The sequence below is a fragment of the Bolinopsis microptera genome, chromosome 3 (genome assembly GCF_026151205.1).
Source record: "Bolinopsis microptera isolate Bmic1 chromosome 3, MBARI_Bmic_1.0, whole genome shotgun sequence".
NCBI classification, from domain to species: domain Eukaryota; kingdom Metazoa; phylum Ctenophora; class Tentaculata; order Lobata; family Bolinopsidae; genus Bolinopsis; species Bolinopsis microptera.
Window position 1 is genome coordinate 18,842,899 of NC_087074.1, and position 27,263 is coordinate 18,870,161.

General features: G+C 39.5%; 2 protein-coding genes across 17 annotated transcripts; both read right to left on the bottom strand.

The window, feature by feature from the left end:
• Positions 1 to 366: 366 nt before the first annotated feature.
• On the bottom strand, positions 367 to 27,235 carry LOC134812742 (protein FAM149A-like). 16 transcript variants are annotated; one of them, XM_063820305.1, is made up of 15 exons: positions 27,116 to 27,235; positions 26,242 to 26,440; positions 25,799 to 25,877; positions 25,576 to 25,636; positions 25,172 to 25,404; positions 24,831 to 24,920; positions 24,575 to 24,684; positions 22,262 to 22,425; positions 21,930 to 22,071; positions 21,687 to 21,754; positions 21,405 to 21,533; positions 20,652 to 20,712; positions 20,359 to 20,479; positions 2,904 to 3,050; positions 367 to 1,668 (listed from the first exon to the last, which is right to left on the bottom strand). In XM_063820305.1, the coding sequence occupies exons 1-15, from the start codon at positions 27,142 to 27,144 to the stop codon at positions 1,634 to 1,636; spliced, it is 1,668 nt and encodes a 555-aa protein (XP_063676375.1). In that variant the 5' UTR covers positions 27,145 to 27,235; the 3' UTR covers positions 367 to 1,633. The 16 variants fall into 16 exon arrangements, with proteins under 16 accessions (XP_063676375.1, XP_063676372.1, XP_063676369.1 ...); XM_063820302.1 differs by having other exon boundaries at positions 21,930 to 22,080; positions 27,116 to 27,234; XM_063820299.1 differs by having other exon boundaries at positions 369 to 1,668; positions 21,687 to 21,763; positions 21,930 to 22,080; positions 27,116 to 27,234.
• LOC134812390 (C-X-C chemokine receptor type 1-like) lies at positions 18,324 to 19,242 on the bottom strand. The gene is made up of 2 exons (XM_063819787.1): positions 18,560 to 19,242; positions 18,324 to 18,329 (listed from the first exon to the last, which is right to left on the bottom strand). Exons 1-2 carry the CDS (start codon positions 19,217 to 19,219, stop codon positions 18,324 to 18,326), a joined length of 666 nt encoding a protein of 221 aa, XP_063675857.1. The 5' UTR covers positions 19,220 to 19,242.
• Positions 27,236 to 27,263: the final 28 nt, after the last annotated feature.

A 27,263-nucleotide genomic window follows, 5' to 3' on the forward strand; every position in this document is an offset into this window, starting at 1 on the left:
AATAGAGATTCGGCGGAATGTGGAATGACAGGCTGAGCGGCGAGTGCCACTCAGTAAATCACGTCGTGACCCCCATTGTCGTTTCACTAAGTTTCACTAGTTAGTACTAGTAGTATGATCGTGGCGAAAGCCACGATACAGCCTAGCCGCGCACTCTTGCGCGGCAGGTCTACAACTTGTGACAAGAAGTATCATTCGTCAAGTCAAACGAGTCCAGCTCATAATTATGCAAATTGAAGCTGAAGTAAGAAGTTACCTAGCTTGCCAATACATGTTGCCTGTACTGTGCGCGGCGCTCTTTTCTAGCTGTTTTACAAATTTAGGTAGAAACAGAGCGAGGAAGCAGAGAACATGACACACAGATAGGAGAGAAGACAAGCTTATTGAGAAAGACATTGGCCGTACTGCGATTTATATATTTTGATACTATCAAACAATAAAAATGATGTCAACCTTTTCTCTTTTCACTAATACATTGTATCTAACTTATCTATAGTTGACTATTCAATGTGAAGAAAAAAAACTAGTAAAACAGCAATGTTGATGTAATATTCTAATTTGAAGTTAAACAATTAAAATGAAAATCCTTAAATGGAACGAAATACCAATATGAAGTAGCAATAGTAAGGTGTCCTCCTAAACGCCAAATAAACAACTTATTCCATTTCCAATGTCTGATGATTGTCATGACTGTGTCTGTAATACTCTACTTTCTTATTTAGATTTGAGTTCAACATTAGACTGTTTAAAGAATTTGAAATAAACGGTTTTGGGTCATTTTCAATGATTAACTTTTCGAAGGTTACTGAAAAACTTTTAAGGTCAGGACTTAGGAAGACGGGTAATCGTGAAAGAGGAGAGTATTGTGAGAGATTGAATTAGATTCATAGGTCATGTCATAATGTGGTAAGCTCAGACATTTCACATCAGGATGGTGGTACATGATTTACAAATCATGAACAACTAGGTCATTATGCTCGTTAAACCCGACAAAAAGTCGGAACAAAAGCTCCATAACACTTCAATAGTCAGTGGGTCAAATCAAAATAAACAAAAACAGCTTTCTTGAGCTTATTAAAGATTATCAACTTCAAATACCATGCGTCAAATTCTACGCAATATTAGTATCGTCCAAGTTTGGTTCGGATGAAGCTAGAATATTCCTATCAATCTTGTTTAGTCCATTACATTTCAGGAGATGTTCATGACTGATTTATGTCCTGGGCTTTTAAACATAATATTACGAACTGCGGACGAAATGGAAAGCCGTGTTTCCACTTGCACTGCAGTGATATCCGATGGTGTAGTGATCAATAGGTCACCTGGGATTAACCACGTACCATACGCGCCTCTTACAAGCTGGGACCTGCATACCGGGAAGGCTTGTTATCTCCGGTAAGTCCTTCTCTTCAACTCTCAATTTGGACACCAAACTTTGAAGACGGCAGCATATTACCAACATCTGGTTTCAACATATCAATTTCATCCTAGAGGTCGTTGCGCCTGATATCTGATAGGGTAGGGGTTGTACAAATGTAATCCTAAGGGTTGCTGCGCTTGAAATCTGATGATCTGATAGGCAGGTGTTGAGAAAAGTGAATCACGTGGTGCTCCACGTGCTGCTTCTCACGCATCATCTTACGTTCGAGCTCTTCCTTAGCCCAGCGCCTGAATGAAAAAAGTGTAAAATCCAGGTAAATTGTTACCGTTAACTGTGCTTTTGGATGCGATAGCGATACAATTTATAGCGTATGTAGAATTCAAGGGACAGAATGGTAAGATGTTGACCCTAAATCATCAACTATTTAAAAAGTGCTTGATTAGTGTTATTCTCAACCTCGTCCGCGTCAATAATCACGAACTAGTGTGCAATGATAAATGAAATGCTTACAGGGGGCTGCATTTGACGATGTCGCTAAAACTACTGTATTAGCACTCCACAAGTCAAGGTTACAAAACTCCTCCGCATACAATCACAAGTTATGAAATAAGGCTGGACTTTTAAAATCAGTTTAGTTTATCTCTTTTTGTCTCGTCAAGGCTTCACATGTTGTCCACCGGCGGGATTTGTGCTGGATAACTTACAGTCTTATGTACCATTTTATGACATAAGGGTAGCTACTAGCTATGGCTCAGCGTACACTCTTTCATGGGATGCCACACGATTTCATCCATTTCTCATGATATATTTCAAAGTGGAATTTTCGTAAATTTTGTTTTGTTTCAACGTATGCTAGAGGTTCTTTTAGATGGAGTATGTACTTTAAACAAGAATACAGAGTCTGATGAAAACTGTTTCAATAAACATATACATTATACAGTGTATGTGTATACCATACACATAATTTTACTTTTATTCTACAAACGCTATAAAGGATTTGATGATTTGGGAAAACAAATTTCTATTTCTAAAGTTTAAAGTTTCTCGTTGGCAAACTTTGTCAGGAATAATTACGCTCAAAACGACTTACAAATGCGAAAAATTCCTTAGAAAACAGTAAACACCTGTAAAATGCTGAGTCTACAGTTTGGTAAAATGTTTGATATTTTAGTAATTGTTTCTTAAAAATTTCAGTTGATTTCCGACTAGTTAGATTATCTGCTTCTCCAAAGGCGATTGTCCAGGTATACACTCTTGTCGTATAGGATAGTATCAGCGGAGTCTATATCTAACGGTACGTTAGAAGACGATACTAAATTACCAAGGTACCGTATAATCGGTATATCAACTATAATAATAGTAAAATATAATAGCAGTACGATAGTAATATAATAACACAGCGCTGCAGTTGGCTAGCAAATAGCCTACATTTTAATGAGCACTATAACTTAACTTCGGTATTCTATATTCTATAAATTTAGTAAACATTCCAGAAATAGTATAAGACACGTACTAAACAAACCTTGGACCCCAGTAATCCAGACCCGGCCAGGTTTGGTAAACACGTTCTCTGTGATAGTGGGGGTCTTGGTGGGGGATGTGCCGTGCTCTTGGTAGTCTCCGTCAACAACTAGTCTGTTATCTGTATCTACCACTGCTAACCTGCTTCCTGAAACAGTCACCATTAACAAGCGGCAAAAGCGGCCACTACAGTATGTGATCCATGTGAAACACGCCTGGACTCGGATCGGAATAATGAACTATTTAAAGCTGTTCTCTGAACAAATATTTCACATTTTCATATCATGTTGGGGCAGCTCGAGCGAAGAGACGGTCTCTGAATACAACCACATGATGTATATATTATACATGATAATAGGTCATTGGTCCTCATCACAAAGTAACGTAGCCAATGACCAGAGAACTGGAGCTCGCGTCTCTCTCCGAGCCATACTATTTACAACTGAAGTGCTAACTGCTTTGTGCATGCTGTACCATGTAGATTGTTCAATTATAATTGCCTCATTTGCAACTTTTACATCTTAATAATAATAATAATAAGGCCCCCGCTCAGAACACCAGAGCTAGTGAGTAGTGGGTCCGAGGCTGATACTCGTGGTCAGCACCCCCGGGGTCGGTAACGGCAGCAGTCCATTGGATGGCTGCCGGCTAGAGCTACTCACTCCCTGGCATTGCCAGATGTCTTCTTCCTGAGGTTCAGTTATAGCACAAAGTTTAAACTATTAACACTGTTAGTTCCCCCGTTACTAGTCCAAGTAACGGGCTAGAACTTGATCAAACAGCTGGTGAAACACCTGTAGACCACCAGAACCTCAGGCTCTTATGTCCCTTCTCAACATCACTTAATGTTTTCATGAGATTTTGTACTTGCTTAATATTCATGTTTAGGAGGGAAAAAAGAAAAGAAAATTACAAAAAAAGTTAAAAAGAAAAAAAAAAGAAAAAAAAAAGCACAAAATGGAAAAACCAAGAAAAATATCTGTAACTGAGAAAGCAGTATTTTAAGATAATATATCCCCTGATTTTTATTCCATATCATAGCAGCACAGACTGCTGGTACTGAAAGAATATCATTCCTTTGGAAATATTACTATCTATAATGTTACTATACTCGAGTAATTATAACATTGTAATCATTTTATATTTCATTGTATTGTTTGTTAATTGTCCCCCGGTTAATTCCCTTTCTTGCCTCTCGTTGGTTAAATTCTTGTATCCTTCTGCTCTAGCTCTTGGTTTGTTGACTAGGTGCAATTGACACCTAGTGGTTTTCTTATCGGGCATGGACTGACCCGCAGAAGTCCCCCAATCTTAAGTTGTGGACTCGTGACAAAAGGATGCGTGGCCATGGGTTAAATGGTTACTAACGGGTCTACTACCCAGGAGGTAGCTACCTGGGGAGCTGGGCGACGCGGGGCAACGCTCAGTGCTCTGTTTTCCCTGCCAACTCTCTAGGGGGTATACTAAGTCCCCCAGTTATGATATGAATTCTCTCTCAAATTTTTCAAACTCTCCTACTCTCCCTACTAATGGGTCAGAGCAGGATCAACAACCTAACATCATCCCTCCAGCTCGACGTGAGAGGAAGGCTCGCACGGAGACTTCCACTCGGCACACGTGGAGCAAGGAGGACAACATACAGCTCATGACGCTGTATTACCAGAGCCAACCATCCCGCTCTGGTTACAGGAGAAGACTCCGATCACTGTGGGATGATGCCGGACTCTTCACTTGTACGGAACAAAGATTGGCAGACCAAGCAAGGTCAATCAGAAATAATAATCTCCTTTCAGACATAGAACTACTGGAGATTCGAGGTACTCTTCCACCTAGCGTAGTGGAAGAGGCTCCAACAACGACAACTCAAGCTTTACCCACAGTCTCCCAAGCAATCAGGACGTTGAGGGATGCAACTATCCCAACTGTCGCCGCCGAAGAACTCACCCCCACCACAACGGTACCTGATTTTGACAAGGAGGCAATCATTGAACGGCTAAAAAGGCTCCTAGAAGACCCTTCAGTGATAGAAACCAAGCCCCTGAGACATGTGAACAGAAAGAAGCTTATGGAGGAAACATCTCTCATCAACTCATGTATAGCAGAGATTCCAACTTCTTCAATCACTGAAATCAACACCCTATTGCTTGCAGGGGCACATTTAGTCAGCGAAAGACTTGGTGAAAAACCTGCAAATAAGAATACAGGGAAACGGAATACTCCACTATGGAAAAGAAGAATCGAAGATAAGATTACCCAGGTTAGGAAAGACATCTCCTACCTTGAGGAGAAGAAGAAAGGTACTACCCTTAAACAAAAAATACTAGAAGGGCTCAACAGACGTCACCCTCTGTTGAAGAAAAAGGGTATACCATGCATCATTGAGGAGCTCAAGCAACGTCTTCGCGCAAAAGCAGCTAAGATAAAGAGATTTAATAAAAGATGCGAACGATACCACCAGAACAAGTTGTTTGGAAACAACCAGAGGCAGTTCTACAGAAACCTTCAAACAAACCCTGAAGAACAGGATATCTCCCACCCTGAGGCTGACAAGGATTCTTGTCTGAAGTTCTGGAAGAGCATATGGGAGCAGCCGGTTGAACACAACAGTGATGCTGAATGGTTACCGGATGTCAGAACAGCACTAGCCTCAGCAGATGAACAGAGACAGTTTGTTATAACTAACACCCTGGTTGCAGATAGAGTGAAGAAAATGACTAATTGGTCCTCTCCTGGTACAGACGGACTGCATGCTTATTGGATAAAGCACTTTAAAGAACTCCACAATAGGATTGCAGATCAACTTATGAATTGCCTAACCAACGCTGATATCCCAGACTGGATGACATTGGGACGCACGTACCTGCTCATCAAGGACCACTCGAAAGGACCCATCCCAGGCAATTTCAGACCGATTACTTGCTTATCAGCTATGTGGAAACTGTTCACTGGTCTAATCTCAGATTCCATTTACCACCATTTAGACCAGCAAAAGCTCCTCCCCCCTGAGCAGAAAGGGTGCAAGAAGAAGAGTAGAGGATGTAAAGAACAGTTAATGATAGACAAACTCATCCTGAAGAACTGTAAACGAAGGAAGCGGAACCTGAACATGACGTTTATAGACTACAAGAAGGCGTATGATAGCGTCCCACACTCCTGGATTCTATCTTGTTTGACCATGTGTGGCATCTCTTCATGCATCATAGACCTGTTTGAAGCCTCCTTCAAACAATCGTATGTTAACCTGATGCTTGGTAAAGTTTCCCTTGGGAGAATTAAAATTAATAGAGGTCTATTCCAAGGAGACTCAGTCTCACCTATCCACTTTATCATTAGTCTTATACCCCTGTCCATTCTTTTGAATAAGCATGACATAGGATACTCTCTGGAGAGAGGAGGTCAACCGAAAGTGTCGCATAGGCTATATATGGACGACCTCAAGTTGTATGCCGAGAGTGAAGACGAAATGCAGACACTGGTTAATACCACAGCAGAGTTCAGCAGTGACATAAAAATGGAATTTGGGCTAGAGAAATGTGCCGTGGTGAAGGTGAAGAAGGGAGCAAGAGCCGTTTTTGAAGGCATCTCCCTACCCACAGGTGAACAGATCCATGAGTTGGAGGACGACGGCTATAAGTATCTCGGAATACTAGAAGCTAATGATATACTACACAAAGAGATGAAAGCACTGGTTACAAAAGAGTATATCAGAAGAGTTAAAAAGGTTTTGAAATCCCAGCTTCATGGCAGGAATAGTATACAAGCGATTAACACCTGGGCTGTACCTGTGATAAGATATGGAGCTGGAATTCTCTCATGGAATGCTGGGGAGACCAAAGCCTTAGATGTCAAGACCCGGAAACTGATGAGGATACATGGAGCTCACCACCCCCAAGGAGATGTTGATCGGTTATACGTCAGCCGTCAACTGGGTGGCCGTGGGCTACATAGTATAGAGGAAGTTGTTAAGAGAGAGGAGAATGCACTCACCACTTATGTGGTGAGAAGTAGAGACCCAGAACTGATTGCTCTGAAGGACTACTTTGTCAAAGACAAGATACTCTTGGGTGAAGAGATAGAGAAAGATATTGACCGAACACAACGCGAGGAAATCCGCAAGGAGAAATGGACTGCTAAAGTGATGCACGGACAGTTCCCAAGGCAGATGATGGGTACAGCAGACCCGTTAACCTCTTGGAACTGGCTCACCCAACAAGATTTGAAGAAGGAGACAGAAGGATTGTTGATAGCAGCCCAAGACCAAGCACTTAGGACTAATTACGTGAAGCACAGGATTGACAAAACACCTGGCTCTTCTCCCCTCTGCAGACTCTGCAGAAATCATTACGAGACAATAGACCACATACTGAATGGGTGCCCAAAACTTTCACAGACAGAATATAAGTGTCGGCATGACAAAGTAGCTGCCGCATTGCACTGGAGTCTGTGCAAGGAATACGGCTTCCCACGCAGTAAAAGGTGGTACGAACACCGGGCAGAGAAGGTGCTGGAGAACGGACAAGTCAAGATATTGTGGGACTTCCATGTCCAGTCGGACCACGTTATCGAACACTGTAGACCGGATCTCCTCCTGGTAGACAAGGTAACCAACGCAGCAACCATCATTGACGTTGCAGTCCCAGGAGATACCCGGATCTTGGATAGAGAACAAGAAAAGATTCTGAAATATCAAGACCTGAAAAGAGAAATTAAGAAGAACTGGAATTTACGAAAGGTCACAATCGTCCCTGTGGTGATAGGCGCATTAGGAACTATCACCATAAACTTTCGTAAACACCTCGACGCAGTCCACTGCAATCTGAGCATCTCTAATCTCCAGAAGACAGCTCTGCTTGGATCAGCCAGGATTCTCAGGATGGTCTTAGACATATAATATATTTGAGTGTATAATACACTGTAAATACTCTTTTTTTTTAGTTTAATTTTCACTGGGTACTCTAATAAACACTTTTTACCTGGTCCTCTTATTTTTCTTCCCTTGCTATGCAAGCCCTGTCTCTTGTTTATACAATTTTTAACTCGTATATTGGGTAGATTGAGTATTTATTATGGATTTTATATTGTTGTTAGCCCTGCTGATTTGTGTATTAGTAATGATTACCTATCTGATGGACTACGGTATATACAGTTGATGGTAGTTTTCTCTTATTTTTCCTCTCTTGCTCTGCAAGCCCTGATTCTTGTATAAACATATTGTTTGATATAATATTGTATATTTTTGTATTGATTGTGGTATTTTGTGTGCCAGATTCAGCAATGGGTTCTTGCTGAATCACTGTATATTACACTCTGTGACTAGTCCCTTTGATCCATCTCTTGCCCTGCAAGCCCTGTTTCTTGTCTATACAGCATATAATTATCATGTATCACATTGTAGTATGTAATAAACATTTGTAGTAGTGTAGGATTGTTTGAATTTCTTTTTGCTATGTTTTATAATATTTATTTGTATAATTTGTGAGTGTTTCTCCCGCTTTTCTTCCCTTGCGCAGCAAGCCCTGTCTCTTGTAAAAACAACCTTGAAAGTTTTGTAGATACATATAGTTTCTACACCTTTATCCTCTGGTCCCTAGGGTCAGCTGATCCCGGGCCAGAGGAAAACTACCGACTGCCAAGGTCTGACGCCTAGGCAGTCGAGACCTCTTATTGAGACCCTTTATAATAATAAGTAGGAATTTATACATCAGCTGATCCCGGGCCAGAGGAAAACTACCGACTGCCAAGGTCTGACGCCTAGGCAGTCGAGACCTCTTATTGAGACCCTTTATAATAATAAGTAGGAATTTATACATCGCTTTATATATAGCCATAAAGAACTCAAAACCCAAAGATTCAGTTCAAACCATCTAAAGCGACTCATGAGTAACATGTACATAAGAACTTATTTTTATGAAGTATGGATTTTATGAGAGAGGTAATACATGATACTTATACAAATACGTTTTCAAAGAGATGAGTTTTTAGTTTCTTTTTAAATAAGACGATATCAGTTAGTGTTCTCAATTGATAAGGAAGCTGATTCCAAACAGAGGGTCCGCAGTAGCTGAAACTTCTCTCGGTTTTACTATAGTTTGAAATAGGAGGAACATTTAGGAGGAAATAGTCTTCTTCAGTTCTTAGTACACGTACAGGTTGACTCTTGATGTCAATACATTTGGTGATATACTCCGGCGCTATGTTGTTGACGCATTTGAACACGGTTAGAGCAATCTTATACTCTATTCGTTGTCGTATTGGAAGAAAATGGGCTTTTTTCAGGAATGGAGTGATACTGTCCAATTTTTTGATAGCTTTCCAACCAAACAAGAATCGAACACAGGAATTTTGTACCTTCTGGAGTTTCTTTATGAGAAGATCGGGTAAACCGTATAAGAGTCCATTGCAGTAGTCTAGTTTTGAAAAGATCAGGCAGTGAATGAGCTGTCTTTTTAGATCATAGTTAAGCTTTGAGCCTATAACTCGAAGGTTCCTCAGATGGATGTTGCAGCAACTGATAATTGAATTTATTTGATCTTCAAATGTTAGGAATTGATCAAAAAGGACACCTAAACTTTTCACTGTGCGGGATGCATCCACAGGGTCAGCTGCATTGTCAAGTTGTATTGAATCGACTGGACATGAAGAGTAACTGTTCTTGGTCTGTACTACAAGAGCTTCTGTTTTGTTTTGGTTCAGTTTGAGTTTATTTTGGGTCATCCAGGTTTTAATATCTTCAAAACAATTTGTTATTCTCTCTTCGATTGTTGACAGATCTCGAAATAGTGGGTTAAACTCAATGTACAGTTGAGTGTCATCTGCGTACATATGGATGTTAAATCCATGTCTCTTTGAGATCTGATTGAGCTCCTTTGTGTAAAGTATAAACAGAATTGGACCTAGAATTGAACCTTGCGGGACTCCAATTCTAAGGAAGCATCTCTTTGATCTTGATTTATCAATAGTTACTGTGAAGGATCTGTTATTAAGGTATGATGTAAACCATTCGAGAACAGTACCTTCAAAACCAAAGTCCTTTTTTAGTTTTTTTAGGAGCAAGTGATGATTTACAGTATCAAAAGCAGCACTGAGGTCCAAAAGGAGGAGGATAACCTTGCTTTTCATGTCACTGATACAAAGAAGATCATTGTAGATGGTAAGGGTTGCAGTTTCGCAGCTATGATTTGACCTATAACCACTTTGATGCTCAGCATGAAGATTGTGATAGTCAAGATGTTTGGTCATCTGTTTCTGGACACTCTTTTCAATGAGTTTCGAGAGGAAAGGTAAGTTACTAATCGGTCTATAGTTGTTGAAGCTATTGATATCTCCTTTATCATCTTTGATGGCTGGTCTGACAAGAGCACTCTTTAAGACTGACGGAAATTTTCCAGTGACAAGTGAGTCATTGATAATAAATGACACAATTGGTTTAACTTCATTAAAACACTGCATTAGAAGTTTTAGAGGGATGGGGTCCTCTTCACATTCTTTTTTGTTAAGGTCAGAAAGAATCTTTTTGAGATCATTGTCGCTTATGGTTTCAAATTGGCTCCAGGCTTCACCTTGAAATGGTTCTGAGTGGTCAAGTAGAATGTCAGCTGCAGTATCATTGTCAATGGCAGAGTAAATCTTTTCCACTTTATCATTGAAAAACTCTTTCATCTCCTCACATAGAGTTTCAGCAGGTTTGTTATTAGGCTTCAAGTTTTTAGATATGTCCCGATCCATTAGCTGATTGACTATTTTGTAGGTATCTTTTTTATTGTCCTCACAGCTTTGCAGACGATTTTCATAGTATAGCTGTCTAGTGGTGTTTATAACTGCCTCAGCATGCTTAACAGCTTTTTTATAGTCCAATATTGAATCTGCAGTTTGTAGTCTCCTGTTGTCACGTTCAGCTTTTCTTCGTTTCCTTCTGGCAGTTTGACATTTTGTGTCCACCCACTTGCTTTGATCAGGATTAATGCTAAAACAGATAAGGGGAGCATGTTTATCAAGAATTCTGCGAAGTTCTTTGTTATAGAGTTCTGTGGCAGAGTTGCAGTCAATAAACTTGTTGGGGTCATTTATGTCAGATAGCAACAGATCCTCTTTGAAAAGATTCATGTCTATATCTGATATCTTTCTGCCCACCATATCTTCTTTGTTGCTTCCTTTGTGGTGAGGAAAGGCAATAGAGAAATTTACGAAGTAGTGATCTGATGTTGTTACTGTTTTAGCTACATTTATATCTTTTATGTTCAACATATCACACGCATTGCTTCTAGTAAGAACAAGGTCTAAGATTCCACCCCCAATGTGTGTTGAACTGGAAATATGCTGGATGAGGCCATAGTTTGATATGAGATGGGTAAAATTTATCGTATCAGGATCAGTGAGGTCTTCGACATGGATATTGAAGTCTCCAGCAATGATCAGTCTACCTGGAAGGTGAGTTAGACTGTCAAGATATTCATCAAATTCCCGTAAAAAGTCTGTCATTTTGGACATTTTAGCCGTACAAGATCGATAGACACAGCAGAAACGAAGAAGGTCATTGGAACTTGACTTCAGCACACACTCAACATGTTCGAAGGATTTATGGGTCTTTGTAGGGCGTTTATTGAAGCTAAGATCTTTCTTAAAGGCAATAGCGACACCACCTCCTCTACCAGCTCTAGATTGGTGAACAATATTATAACCTAGGTCTTTAATTTCCGCTATTTTTGACGTATCTCCCTTACGTAGCCAAGTTTCTGTCAGGAAACAGGCATTAATATTGGAGTCAGACAGTTGCTCAAATACTTGTGCAGTTTTATTACATAGTGACCTCGTGTTAAACAGTCCGACATTTAAGAGATTTGGTTGGGGAGGCGGGTTATCGTTGTGAAGTACTGTACTACTCACGAAGTACTGTACACGATGTTTTCAACCCACGAGTCCGACATTTAGGTTGAGAAGCGTAGTCTTTACATGTTTTTTGAGTACTCTGTTCTTTGTCGAAGACTCTCTTTCTCCAGCATTATGATGGGACAGTTTTCAGCACCAGAGTGATGGGTGTTACAAGATTCTCTGTATGATTCATAAGTGGAGTGTGAGCAGTTGGTGCATCTGTGACTTCTTCTGACCTCTTTGTAGGGACAAGCCCGGGTTATGTGTGATGCACTACAATACATACAAATAACATCAGTTTCCTGGCACTGAGATGAAATGTGTCCCAGTTTCTGACATCGGAAGCACTGCTTAAGATCAAATCTATCAACTACTTTACATCTGGAATTTCCTATGTAAATGGACTGATTGTTTAACAGGAAATGCCTTATATCAGGAGACACTTTAATCCCAACAGTAGTGTAGTCTCTTCCATAATTGACATACACAACTTTAAATGTTCTATCATGCTTGGTCACCAAATCTTTAACATATTGATTCTTTTGCAGAAGCTTCACTTCCATGAAGGTTTTAACCTTCTCTCGAAATTCAGGAACTGATAGATTTTCAGAGACAATGTGGGAGATTAAGTTGTTTGGAATATTCGTAACTGTGACTTTCGGGAACATTTTCTTTGCATCATTAACAGTGATTTTGGACGAAGTTACAGCTAATGAGTTTGCAAGGGCTATTTTCCCGTCCTCTCTATCTTTTTCTGAAGGGAAGGAGATAACAATTTTGCCTGTCTTTGGTTTAGGGGTCAAGAAGATCATGGGTATTGTACCAAGGGCTTTGCTAGCTAGCTTTCCTGCTTCTTCAAGATTAATATTACTAGCTTCTACATTGAGGACGATAACATGATTATCAGGAGCATTATTATGGATATTGTCAGAGGGAAGTTTTTGCATAGGAGTTTCCTTCTTGGTTAGTTCTATGTAGTTCTCAGTAGCAGTACTAGTCGGGCTATCTATAGCCGATTCAGGAGACAACGCAACACTGTAGCTCTTTGAAGATGAAAGTGAACTGGTAGACTTCATTGGACAAGCACTTAAAGAACTAGATGTTTGCAGGGCTAGGGCTGATGCACTACTAGGGATAGATGATGCACTACTAGGGGTGCTGGATCTTTGTGTAAGATTTGGTACTTCTGTGAGCAGAGAATCTATGTGTGATTTAAGTTTGATGGAAATAAGTTCTTCTACACTTGACAGTAAACTTACTTTAAAATTGCTCAAAGTTTCAATCAATGTCTTCTCATCTCCATTGCTGGAAGTTGTATCAGTGGTGATACTAGCCCCACTTTCAGTGCTAGCCACACTTTCAGTGCTAGCCACACTCTCAGTGCTAGCCACACTCTTGGTGCTATCCATGCTTGTATTACAAGTTGAGTCCGCAGTTTTAACAGCAGTTTTTGCAAGGAGAGCTTTCTTACAGTTAGGACATGTCCAGCCAAAGTCACCATATCTTTGGGAATATGTATTACCGTATTTGTGAATAACTGGCAAAATATTCGTCAGGAAAGTCCGTGCACAAATAGACGTGGGCATAAGTGTGCCAGCCTTATCCTTACAACATGCGTGGAAAACGTCTTTACAAATCTGACAAGAAATGGACTCATAGGCCATGTTATCACTTTTACAGCGACAACACAGCCCTTTGGGATTAAACTTGGGGACTGCTTTTGGGTTAATGGCATTTTTCTTTGGAGGGGCTTTAGAATCTTTAGAAAAATCTTTAGAAAAATCTTTAGAAACATCTTTAGAAACATCTTTAGAAACATCTTTAATCTTTAGTATAGGTTTTTTTGATTTAACAGTACCTTTTTCTGAGAGCTTCTTTCTCTTTTTCTCTGCTTCTTCACTGCTGGGCGTTTGGCCTGCAGCCTTGTCATTTGTCATAGCTTTGAGGCTCGGGATCATACCTCAATAAATGTAATAGATTTGTAGTGTTGTAATTAGTTTAAAACTCTTAAATCTAGTGTAGTGGACATAAGATTACAGTTATAGTTTTAATGCTTGTAATGGTTGTATTGTTAGAAAGTTTTAAACGCTTTAATATTTTGTAGAGGTGGAGGATGCCACGAGATGTAAAGATAGAGCATGTTCTGAAATTGGGAGATTTGATCGGAACGGGTCCTCTGAAAACCAAAGTTTACAAGGGAACTTACGGTGTGAGCTCAAAAATATTCGAAAGCTCCAAGAACACTACTAAAAGAAAGCCGAAGGAAGTTCTGATAAAAGTTATAAAATCAAAAATTCTGTCAAACTCAATCGACTGGGAGACGTTGCAGACTCTAAACCATCCCAATATTTCTACATATATTGTCGTTCAGGAGGCAGGTTTATTCGACCCGGTCACGTATGTGGTACAAGACCAGTATTTAAACACCTTGGTGGAGTTTGCGGAGAGAACAGGCGACATGATGGCATCCTCTGTTAAGAGAGCTGTTAAACATATATCAAGTGGCCTGCAGTACCTTCACAGGAATACCCCCACGCCCATTATACACAAGAACTTGAAACCCTCCAATGTTCTGGTGAAATGTCCGCTGTTGAACCCTAGTGGATTTGTCTTGACGGACTTTTGGTACAGTGAGCAAACTGGCATCCCTCCGACAACGTCAATGCGCGATTTGTCGTGTAAAAACCATGGAATGGATTGTCACGACATCGTCTGTTGGATGGCACCAGAACTTGTAGCAAATAAACAAGCTCAACCTACCCCTATGATGGACACGTTCTCTTTTGGTTTAACTTTAAAATATTTACTATCTTCCTCGGATGAGCTGCCGTTTGATGAGTTGGAGGAAATATTGTTCCAGCAACTTGTAGAGGAGATGATTGAGGAGGAACCGTCCTACAGAATTACTTGTGATGGAGTAGAAAACCATCCACTTCTGGCAATTAATCCCTCGGGGAACGCCAGTGAAAACGAGAGGCAAGGATTGGTTACATCAAGAAATCATACGACGAATAGTAACCATGGATGAGGATAAAAACAGAAATGTAAGCGAACAAGTTGAAAAAGTAACGCATCTGTTGGCAAGCGAGGTGTTTCCTTGGGGCGGTGAGAATATTGAGGATTCATTTAGCCGACGAATTTATCTACAACTGAACCTCTGTGCAGAGAAGCCGTATAATCCGGATTCGTTTATGGACTTATTGAGGCTCGTCAAGGACAGTAAGGAATTACTTACCCCTGGAGAGCTTGAATTTAACAGATTGCGACAGGAAATAGCTGAAGACGCGCTCAGCAAAAGTTTCCCTTTTATCATTCCCCTAATTTACATAAGCATGTCAACACTTGAATCAGTGAAGGAGCAGACCTCCAAGGATAAGTATAAGAGTCATCGCTATTCCATAGCATCGGTTCACTATCCTTCAATCGAGAGGAAAAATAAACGCAATAAAGCTATGATTCACGAGTGATAGTCGTGAGCCGACCAAATGTTAAAGGAGAATTAACTCAATCTTAAGAAATTTAAATGAATCTAGTAGAGATTAAACTTTTGGCGGACTGTTTCTAAGTTGGCCATTGAACACGATGGAACTAAGTCAGACTGTGTCAAACGATTTTATCATTTACGCTAATTCAATCTACCTCGTTATTAGCTGAGGATGAATTCGATTTGAAACACTTCGAAAGTAAACACCCCCACAGATTGGATTACCATTTTCAAGATTCCAGTGCATGCTAAGTGTTTACGGGAACTGCACACGTACTGACAGATCAGTTCCCTGGAATGTAGCTCCCTCTCACCCTCAAAGGATTGCGCCCAATTATTCCATATTTGGGTACCACCGAGCTTAATAACACACTCCACAGATTCAGTTGATTTGGTTATATTACCCTTTATATTTCTGTTCCTAATATTAGTGTTCCGTGTTTTCTTAACGTTTGGTAGCCACTAGCCCCGCGTTTTCTCTGGTTTACATTCTGCCCTGATCCTTTCTTCAATCTTGATGGATGCACAAACACAGTCTTCTCCAACTTTAAAGGAGCAGTTTGGCATAAAACCTAGCGCTGATTGATCGTATGCGAGTTCTATACTCTATGGTGATTGTATAAATATAGGATTATCCATTTTTCTTCAACTTCCATTTTTCTCATATTACTCGACTCGAAAGTATTAATATAGTTTTTGCGTATCTGCCGCTGGATAAACCCCCTAGAGGCTAGACCCTAACTAGACCCTAACTAGACCCTAACTAGACCCTAACTAGACCCTAACTAGACCCTAACTAGACCCTAACTAGACCCTAACTAGACGGCACGTAACGCGTCACGTTATCGATTACAAGATGCGTTACGTGCCGTCTAGCTAGGACGAAAGAAGAAGAAAGTGACGTCTAACTAGACCGAAGACTCCATCTCGTAATCGATAACATGACGCGTTTCGTGCTGTCTAGCTGGGGTCTTATATATATTAGTCTTGTGTATTATAACAATAATGTAACATTGTAACTTTAGAGAACTAGAAGAACTCATCATTTAATCATTATGTCATAAAAGTTAAAACTAGAATATTCAACATTTTGCGTCATCATTATATCGTTAATACATATTTTCTTCATAATCGTGTTTAGTTCTAAGATGAAATTTGCTGTTTCTGAGAAATTCCTTTCAGGTAGAGTGTGTGTAGTCATGTATATGTTATAGAGTATAGTATACACTGTATAGAGTAGTAGGGAGAATTAAGTGAAGTATGAGATATGCGTTAACATCTATTAATGAGTTTTTCTCAGATTCGAAACAATGAACACCAATCCTAAATTCTGAGTTTTTCAATCCGTTTGATGTAATTTGATAAATCTGTAATCTGTATGATTTGCGATAACATCAATAAATTTGGGTAAAACAGTAACATCCCAACAGGAGTATTGAATGAACAGAACCCTTGTAGCTTCTGAAGAATTCCGGTGAACTCGTCTCCATCATTACACAAAGATCTTACAAAACATGAAACAGAGATGAATGTGACAGAAGTTGTTGGATCAGATATAATTGTGACTGAGATTAATGGAACACATTTGAAGGGAACTGAGAAGATTAACATCGAAAATGCTCAGGTAAAGACGGAGGTGATTGAAAAAGCAGAGCTCGTACCAATGAAACAAGAGTCAGATGATGAAACAACAGATTTTGTGTGTCCAATTTGCACGATGTGGTTATCTTCTGACGAAACTTTCATAGCTCATGTTAGAAATCATCACATGTCAAACACTGTGGCCGTTCAAACGAGGTTTCAAGCTAAACAGAAGCGGAGAGAGTTACCAGGACGACCACAATTCCAGGCCCTCCTCTGCCCAATGTGCACGGAAAGCCTTACATCTCAGGAAGAATTTTTAGAGCACATTGAAGAACACGAACGACTCACAACTGATCACAATCTTTATCAATGTTCAGAATGTTCTTACACCTCCTCCGTTCGGAATCATCTAGACATGCACTACAACAGGAGACATGAGAAAAAGACACTGAAATGTTCAGAATGTCCGTACAAAACCTCAGTTAAATACGACTTAGCTAAGCACCGTCAGAGGCACTCCCAAGCTGGTTCATTCAAATGTACCACGTGCTCTTTTGCTACCTTCAGAAAAGATAATCTGGTAAACCATCTTAGAAGGCACACGGGTGAACGACCTTTCAAATGTACTGAGTGCACGCACGCTACAACCACAAAACAATTACTCAAAAGGCACATGAAGCACCATACTGAAGAGGAAAAGGGTTTTCACTGTGAACACTGCACCTACGCTGCCTACACTGAAAGGGAAGTAAGAAGGCACGAGCTGCTGCACTTGAAAGAGAGGCCCTTTAAATGTTCAGAGTGCCCAGTTGCTTTCCACTACAGTGGTGGTCTTGCACGACACAAGAAAACTCACACCGGTGAAAAGCCTTATTCATGCCTGGATTGCGAGTATACCTCCGCAAGCAATTACAACCTCAAGGTTCATCAGAGAATTCATACTGGAGACAAGCCCTTCAAATGCAAATACTGCCAGTACGCCGCAACTCAGAAGCATGCAGTCCGACAGCATCAGAGAAACCGACACGGGGAGGAGGAAGCAAATGAAGCAGTTTTAGTTGAGTTGCTGATTTAAAATAACCAATGTTAATTGCGACTCAAGAGTAATGCATCTGCAAATTACAAAAATTTTTGATATTTTTAATGACCCTCATTTCAAAATGAGAGTCACTAAGTTTTTAAACAATTTTTAACGGTGTATTAATTTATGAACAGTAGTTAACCTGGCCCTCATTTTGTGTGTTTTACCCCATACTTTCTGTGTTTTACCCCGTCTACGACCCAAACCTAAATTTTGTTACATACAATACTTTAATTTGATAAAATAAATGATATCCCGTATAATAGTTTAATGTGGAAGATTAAATATTTGAAAATATTACACGGACAACCACTTAACTCATTTAAAAACTTTCTGAACGCCCAAAACTAGGAAAACGTGTCAAACGCTGGTAATGATAATACAATGCCCTCCTTACGAATAACCTAAAACTAGTTATAGAACCATAATAAATAAATATATTAGATATCCCATTAACGAGAGTAACATTAAACACAAACTTATAAACTGTAACATCAAAGAAACGTTGCGCTGCTGGCGACATGAAAGTCAGATAAGTTCCGTTATTCAGATTAAATGTCACGTACAGCGCCACGGGAAGGAAAGCAATAAGGTAGACTGAGCCTACGTAGAGTGCAGTTACAATGCCCTGTCTATTAACCCTCCCAGTGGCTTTCTTTACCACGCTCAACAGAGCTACGGTGGTGCAAAGCACCAGAAGGTTGGGGATTATAATGAATATAAAACCTTTGACGGGTAATAACCACTTCATTATGGGGGCTGTAGCTGAGAAGCAGCACTTGTAAGTCTTGTAGTTAAAGTAGAAGCTTTGTTTGTCCACTATGATATTTGTGATGGGAGAAACAGCAGAGAGGAGCCAGATAGAAATACTGATCCGATGTCCAGATCTAGTGGTTCGTCCGATGGAATGTAGAGGGTAGAGAAGAGAAAGGAGCTTGCTGATGTGCATGGCACATACCAGTAGGATACCAGAGATAGCACACAAATTACCAAGGCTAGCAAACATGCTGCACAGGAATGTGCCATACGGCCACTTGTCCCAGATAAGGGACACGAGGGTTGGATGCACTGCAAAAACTGCCAGCAGAATGTCACTAACAGCAATGTTCTTGATGAGGAGGACGCTGACTCTGTCCAGTCTGATGGCTCTGTAACGGATTGTGGAGAGAAGGATGATAGAGTTCCCTGCTAGGTTCATCACAAGGACGAGGACACACCATCCGATCAAGATATACCGTTCTGCTTTTGTCTTTTCTTCGTACTCTAGGAGGTCTAAAGCAGACGAGTTTTTGGAAATCATCTATGGGGTTGTGAAAAGTGAAAATAGAGAAGAGAGAGTTTGCCATCTTATGCATGTTATAATATTAATCATGAGCATTCTTAAAAGATGGTTAATTTAGCATTAAAGATTCTAACTAGCAATTCTGTATCATGTTCTTGAAAAAAATATATTCAGCGGCATTTCTGGAAGTTGACGTATTGATTGGACTATTAAAATACGTTGATGACAATAGTCCTATTAATTACGGAGTTGAACTCGTAAGCCCGGAAGGTAAATGGCCGCTCAAGTACTCGTGAAATGACCCTAAATGAGCCTGAAAACGTCACGGAACACTCAGACATGTCAAAAGCTCTGTTCCCAAACCTCATACGGTTATTCCCTATGTTGTAAGGACAACTACAGACAATATTATTATTGACAAGTGACAGCGATTTAGGGTTATGATGGTTAATGCAGCTGTAACATGATTGGTAAATTGCAGTCACGAGTTTTGGTACGCCTCCAGATTTGTAGGTACGTAAGAAAACCAGCAGCCTAAAAGGTTTTATTGATCATATCAATAAAAGGTGGTAAATCTAAACTTTTGTTATCTAAAATTTATTAAAGGTGGTTATTTAACATTTGATGTACTCAGATATTAAATGATGAAGCTATAATTATAATTTATTGTATTAATTGTACTAATAAAAGTCAAACAACGAACGTATTTTCGTTGAAATTACGGTTAAAAATAAAATCAGCAGCTGAAAAACATCACTACCAGTCAGTGAAATATTACTCACTGTTATAAATATAATTAAACTATGATATAATTGATACATATTATGTACTGTTTTTCACTGCATCAAAAATCTGGACCAAGATGCACACCAATGCACCAATGCACCACCGCACGGTGTACCGATGAATCAAAAAATATAGAATCAGTATTGAATATGTATCAGACAGATCCCACAGTTTTTGTTTATTTAGATTACGCCAACTATAACTCAAGAGTATAGTTACTATTAAGTTCAAATAATTGAATATGTATAATCAAATACAAAAAATGCTTAATATTCAATTTGTATAGGCACAGTATTGAATATACATCGGACAGATCCCACAGTTTTAGATTACGCCTACTGACTACTGACTACTGACTACTGACTACTGACCTTTACTACTGACGGTAGTCCCGGTGCTGGCCCCAAATATTTCGAGTCCTATTGGAGCCATGCTCTGGTATTTCCGGGTCATGCTGGTAGAGGGAGGTCGTCGAGTTAACGCTGTTTGAACCTGGACGGAAGCGGTTTTTACTCTATCGTGATCAATATAGTTTTGGTGATATTCAAACTTTAAAGCATACAAGATACGATACTGGCACTGTTTTGATATCTTTTAAACCAGTTTTACGGTTTTACGGAAGATTTATAACTTAATAACTATTAAAAAACCCGAGAAAACTCACCCTAAAGGTACTGGTAGTGTTTGGCCTACCGTCCGTAGAGTAAAACGTTCTCACGTTCCGCCTGAAATGCAATCGCTGTAATATTGGGTGGAAACGACCATATCTTTAGTCCGGGTATTAGCGCGGCTGTTTTCGTAATCAGCTCGTCAAAAAGTACGGCGTATTTAGAGTTCTCAAAAACGCAAATAATTCGCCAATTTACAACTTCAAGTTTTACTTTTAGGGCTGTTAAATTCGCCAAAAAATGAGCGGAAAATTCGGTAAAAATGCGGCTGTGGAAACGCGCAGCATTCTCGAGTCTATAAGTATAATCTAGTTGGATATGTGAATTGTGAAGTTATACTTCAAATCTCAAACTTACAAATCTCGACAAGTAGACTAGACTGTGGAGGAAATTAAATGATTTCAAGTTTATAAAGAGAAGTTAGTAACTTACTCCATAACGTCTTCGGGTATGAGCTAAATTTAACCCCTTGCGATCTTGGTCAGTACCCACGCTAGTCACTAACCAGTAACCACGCACGTGTAGCGTTAAGCACATGTTTTGGCAATATTCCACCATACAAAGCCAATTATCGTGAACATTTTGATGCGGGCACGTGATTTCCCGTATTTGGTATATTTTTTTAAATGCGGCAATTGTCAGAGAAAAATTCGTATGCGAATTTAATTAGAATAATACGTTTAGTGCGAATTTAACAGCATTGGTAAGTGGGAAAGGGCGGGTGGAAAAGAAGTTTGCGAAGAACTGACCGCGACACATCCTCAGGTTGAGCGCTAGCAGCACGTGACTCTCCGTTCCTGCCCACGGAGCGGGGGTTGAAGTGTTCTGACGGCTCATAGTCTGATGTCAAGGGAGGTAACCTCCTCGGCTGCTGCCGTCTGGAGAGCGACCGGACGTTAGATTAATTCTAAGAATGTACTCCATTTACCTCATAAAATTATAATTCAACCTTATATAAAAAGGCAGAGTACATATTATGTTAATGTGAAACATAACGAATTAAAGTCAGTAAATCATCTAACTGAACCTACAGTTGTCGACCACGTAATCCTGCAGAGGAGATGTTTTCAGAAGCTGATGAGGCGTTGAATATCGGCGACTGAAATGTCTTATAGTTTCATGTTAGTCAACACTCAACAATATAATAAAAATACTAAGATCTATGGATTGGAAAGGTTTTTCGTTGAAAGCGGCAGCTTCACGGACCATGATTTTACAATTTACATGGGCCATAATTTTAGGGAGGAAGTTAAATCCTTCAAAGTAATACTTACAAGTATTTTGGTTCTGTCGACAGGAGGAAGGAGGTGTTCTCGTGATTTCTGACGGAGAGGAAGGAGACTACCGAGACCACTGACCGACTTAACTGTGGGTAGTCTGCTGGATTGGGGTCGCCCAACTTGAGATGACATGTCCCTGTAGATACTGATAATCTATCATTAGAGAAGGATTACAGATCCAGTGTAAGATGGTAGGAAGCTGATAAATACATAATATAAAGGCAGTCAAAGAGTATTATGAAGAATTATAAAGTCTGCGTCGTCCAAACTGAAGCTCGTCATAATTAAGTACTTCATGAAAAATGTACAAAGACCAAAAAACTAACGTTTGCTGAGAACTACTTCTTTCTTGTAAAGGAACCCTTCTGATGGTCATGACGTCCTGTAGACCCCGTGATGAGGAGCCCGTGTGTAGAGGACTAGGGGGTAGGAGAGAGGGTCTCGTCAGAGACCGTCTGCTCAGGATATCTGGGAGCATTCCAGTGCAGATCTGGAGACAAATGTTTTACAGTAAGCAGGAGCATACGAATGAGTAAAGGAACATACTAATTGATATCAGATTAGTAACTATATCCACTCTGGTATATAGATAGTTGCAAAATTGTATAATTCAATAGTTAATACATTTAAAAACTGATTTCAATCCAAGGGTTGCCTAAATTTGAAGGGTTGCCTATCGAAGTTTGAATTATCGAGCCGATAGATTTGAAGGTGAGCTACGGATGAAAGTGTATACCATCATTTAGCGTCCGAGGCTTCATCGGTTGACGGTTATTGGTTAAGGCCAGAGGGGGGGGGGGGGGGGTAAATGGCACTTTTCTAGTTTTCACATATTTGATAATAGCTGCTGGAGACGAACAAGAAGAAAAAAACCGGATCAAAATCTGACCTTGCGTTCCTGAGATATCGCGCGCTAAATTTTGAGGTTTACCTGTAATTACATGTTAAACTGGATCTTTAAACGGCTGTAACTTTTTTGACCTTTCGATTCCTTAGTTGAGAAAACCGGCCACTCCCTGATCTTGAGGTTTGGTACAGTGGTTCCTTGGACAATTATCCTCATTTATGATGCAGCGATTTTTTTATTTGACTCGGTTATCGAATTATGAGGTTAACCATGTCAAAAATTCGGAAAATTTAGCTGGTTAACCTCATAATTCGAGAACCGAGTCAAATAAAAAAAATCGCTGCATCTAATGTCTAGATAGTTGTCCAAGGAACCACTGTACCAAATCTCAATATCAGGGAGCGGCTGGTTTTCTCAACTAAGGAACTGAAAGTCACAAAATGTGTTTTGAGATAGATGCAACTTAGTCTTTTCAAAATTTTGAATATTCACTGGAATGTATCACAGTTCGTTAGTTAGGACTTTCTATACACTTAACAACGTTTGCTTGATCAGACCTAGCCATCCCCTCAATGATTTTAGCCACTTTCAGTATTTAATGTCCTTGTATTGTAAAAAATGAGGTTAACCAAGACTTCCTGTAAACACTTACTGCTTAAAAGTAGTAAAAAATTGGTTGTTAACCTCGCTTTAGACCATATAATACTGGGATTGGTTTATTAATATGTTATTATATATGTAGTAAAACATTTCCACAATGTAACGATTAAGTTTTTGAGGTTAACATGTATTTGACTGGTCAGATATTCAAAAAATGAGAGGTTAACCTCATTTTTTAGCCATTTACGGATAAAATCTTCTACTAAAATATGGTCAGTTCAAATCACCTTTGTCACGTGATTATAGTTGTAGGCATTGTGATACCAATAGATACCTCACTGCGATATTGTGGTACATTACATAAGTAAGAATCGTATGTATATTCCCTACGGTACCAAAATTTGATGGTTAACCTCATTTTTTCATTTAACCAAGATGAAAGAAAGTCAATCAACACGTCATCTATTTAGAAATGTGTTTACCGTAAACTAACGATGAAAATAATAGCTCTATCATTTGATCTATTCTCGCTATATCTAAAAAAAGAGGTTAACCTCATTTAATCACGTTTGGATATTACTTTTTCTGATAATTATGAACCTAAAATTTAGAGTTAACATTTGCTGACCGAAATAACAAAAAATTATGGAGTGTAATAAAATATTAACCTCAATTTTATTAACCTCAATGTTGTATAGTCAATTTTGTGAAAATCGGTTAACCTCAATTATTAAAATAAGTTAAGCAGCTACAAATATGTGAATAGCAGCAATGTTTTTGTCATCAAAAATTATATTGATTTAGAAAATAATATTTTGGTCGATGTTTTTGACCCCTTACCCCCCCCTCTGGCCTTAACCATCAAGACGTATGGTTTCCGACCACGGGACCCGACGGAGTCTTCAGCTGGTATTTAAAGACCACCAATTTAGCATATTTACGATACCAACAGACTACATAGGTATGAAGTAGCAGCACTACCTCTCAATTGAAAGGTTTAGGATCTAACCGTTCAGCTAAATAGGATTTTAAATTCAGTAATAAGTCTAAAACAGCTACATAGGTATGAAGTAGCAGCACTACCTCTCAATTGAAAGGTTTAGGATCTAACCGTTCAGCTAAATAGGATTTAAATTCAGAAATAAGTCTAAAACAGCTTTCATAGAAGACAAGTTTTATTAGGCTTACTTACTTTGGCGATAAGTGGTTCAGAGGCATTCATACAGTCGCTCCAAAGACATACAAACACTAAACTGTGAATTGTATGCTTTCTGTGAGACTTGGGAGTTATCGGTGGGAACCCTGAAAAGTAGGAATGGTGCATTATGTATTTATATTAATTGCTTTTAATGATATAGTATCGTGCCTTATAGGGTATTTGTAGCAAGTCATAACGGTCAGCTTGTCTTTTAGCGGTGAATCTAAACTGTACTCCAAACCAAACTAACCTGGTTTTTGATGATACTTGTAGTACACTTGTGCGACAGAACTAAAAGAATCAGGTTTATCGTAGGCTAAATATTCTTCGTTATTTCCCTCTGGTCAGGAGGAGTGAGGTCAGTTTGTTAGGCAAACCAAGAAACGCTTCAAAATAAAAATCAAACGCTCTCAGATTTTAGGTTTAGAAAGAGTTCAATAGTCAGAATAAAATGTTCAGAAAATAAAATTATTACTGGTATATAATTTGGTGTTTAAGGCTGCTGAAGCTATCTTTATTCTAATTCTAAACTGCAACCGATTAAGTGATTACCGGGCGATTACTTCCTAGACGTCTAGTCTACTTACATACCTGATGCAAAGATTTCTTCTTCAACGGGAGGTTTTTCAAATTGTTTAATTTTGGTGCCCGCTAAAACGAGGGCAGATAGGGAACACTGCTCAGCCACATCAGAGTGATGCTGCTGGTGCAATGTAAGGGACCGGTCTAGCAGGGCGTCCAGTTCCTGCTTACTTAGATCCGAGTCCGTGGATATGAACTCTGTTCCGTTCTCCGTGGGGAGACACAATTGTTTCCCCAGTATCCTGAAAGAGGTATGTCAGTGAGACCCCACTGATATCTTTTGATTGTATCTAATAGTTAAAATTTGTCGCATCGAAGCTTAATTGTACGCGGTAATTGTTGTTAGCTTATTTCGGTTTCATTTTTGGTTTTCAAATAAAATTACGGGCAGCAGTCAAGTAGAGATATAATACCTATAGTGAGGAAACATTTCCGTCCATTCAGATATTTCACGCTCTAAGTTTCTTGAGATGCCTGGAAATATTTCTAGGGTGATTTGAGAATAAAATTTAAAGCACATTTTCCAAAACCGTTTAATAACAATTCAAATTGCAACCAACTCTTAAAGCTGTATAATATCATGGAATAGCAACTGCAAGATAAGAAATTAAAGATCTTGACGGACAATAAACTAACAGTTTTTATTTTCAAACATGGCAGTCTCTAGTTCCTCAAACATGCTGCGAACTTTCCGAGTAGCGTTCCTGTCAAACTCCTGAGCGTGATTTAGATATTTAACATGGCATAAAATTATACATGGCATAAAATCATAAATCGATGCTGCTTTCTCACGAGCGATTTTCATCTGTTGTCAGTTAATGACAAAGTTAACCGAGAATATAAATTCGGTCACGGTGCGATGGTCTCAGAGACAGCCTTGTCATCTCGAAAATGCCGTGCTGTTAATTAATTAACATTAGTTTTGATGTGGCGAGAATCAAGGTTGTGATGCTAGACAGGGTTGACGTTTTCCAGGCCAAAGAGAATCAATTTTGCTTAACAAGTTGGTATACAGGCCGCTAGTCCCAGTTGAGTTCAGTGATACTGGAATGAAAAAACAAACAAGACTCAGTACTCACGTCATCCTGAGCCCAGCTATCAGCGGAGGAAATGCCTGAAGAGTGTAGACCCTCAGTGCTTTCATACTCTCTATTCGAGGAGAGAAGAGAATGGTGGCTGGACAGTGTTGATAATGGACAGAAGCCCATAGGCGTGTTCATTCCCCAGGGTGCATTATCCTGCGTAAGGGTTGTACTAGACTCTCTTGATACACCACGCCTGGAAATAGAGGATATCGAGATTTAAATTAGCCTGAGCTTTGAGACAAGCTCAAAAACACTGGAATCATGCCCAAATAGAAACTAGATAGTGATAGAGCACATGGGCAATTCTAAGCTGGAGCCAGAACACGCGCGTACTTTATGCCACACTGGCTGCTTACCGCAAGATACTTTCATTACAACGCGCCTAACAAAATTGTGCTTTAGTAGACCCTCTGTGCGCGCGGTGGAAAGTTTTTGCAAGTAACGGTTGCCACAACAAATGGGGCGGCGAAGTCACACACTAAGTGGCAAACGGTTAGTCAAAGCAAATGTTCTATTGTTTTATCGCTCGACAATAGGGCTTAAGGAGGCCTTTTGCTAGATCCGACTACTACAATCTTTCTGCCATGCTACTATCATAGGACTGCACTTGACCAGTGATCGAAAACATGTTACTTTAAAATATTCATCCAGCAAAGTGATCATATCATTGCACATCAATCCATAAAAACAACGTGTTTCTTTAAAACATTCGAAACACTTACATAATCATCTTATCAATAACAACGAAGTGTGACGGTGGTTTTTGTGAATGATAAGCACGTACGTACATACCTTATATAATTTGCTATAATTATTATTATCTGTAAGAATTCAGGCGATTTGTAAAACTGTAAAATCAGCAACTTACACTTCAAGAAAGCCCCGGTGTCGTGCCATTAAACAGGGCTACATGCTAAGGAAAGGAATTTACACGCATTCCAATGGTCTTCTGCTCAGCTTTCACCATGCTTCATACATAGCTGCAAACGTTGAAAAGATTAGAGTGGAATAAACAC

Excerpts from the sequence above, each read along its gene's own strand:
- LOC134812390 (XM_063819787.1), bottom strand. The coding sequence starts at position 19,219 with ATGATTTCCAAAAACTCGTCTGCTTTAGACCTCCTAGAGTACGAAGAA.
- LOC134812742 (XM_063820289.1), bottom strand. The coding sequence starts at position 27,144 with ATGGCACGACACCGGGGCTTTCTTGAAGT. Across the intron at positions 26,441-27,115 it reads CACCGGGGCTTTCTTGAAGT|GCGTGGTGTATCAAGAGAGT; the intron begins GTAAGTTGCTGA and ends CTCTATTTCCAG. Across the intron at positions 25,878-26,241 it reads ATAGCTGGGCTCAGGATGAC|GAGTTTGACAGGAACGCTAC; the intron begins GTGAGTACTGAG and ends AATCACGCTCAG.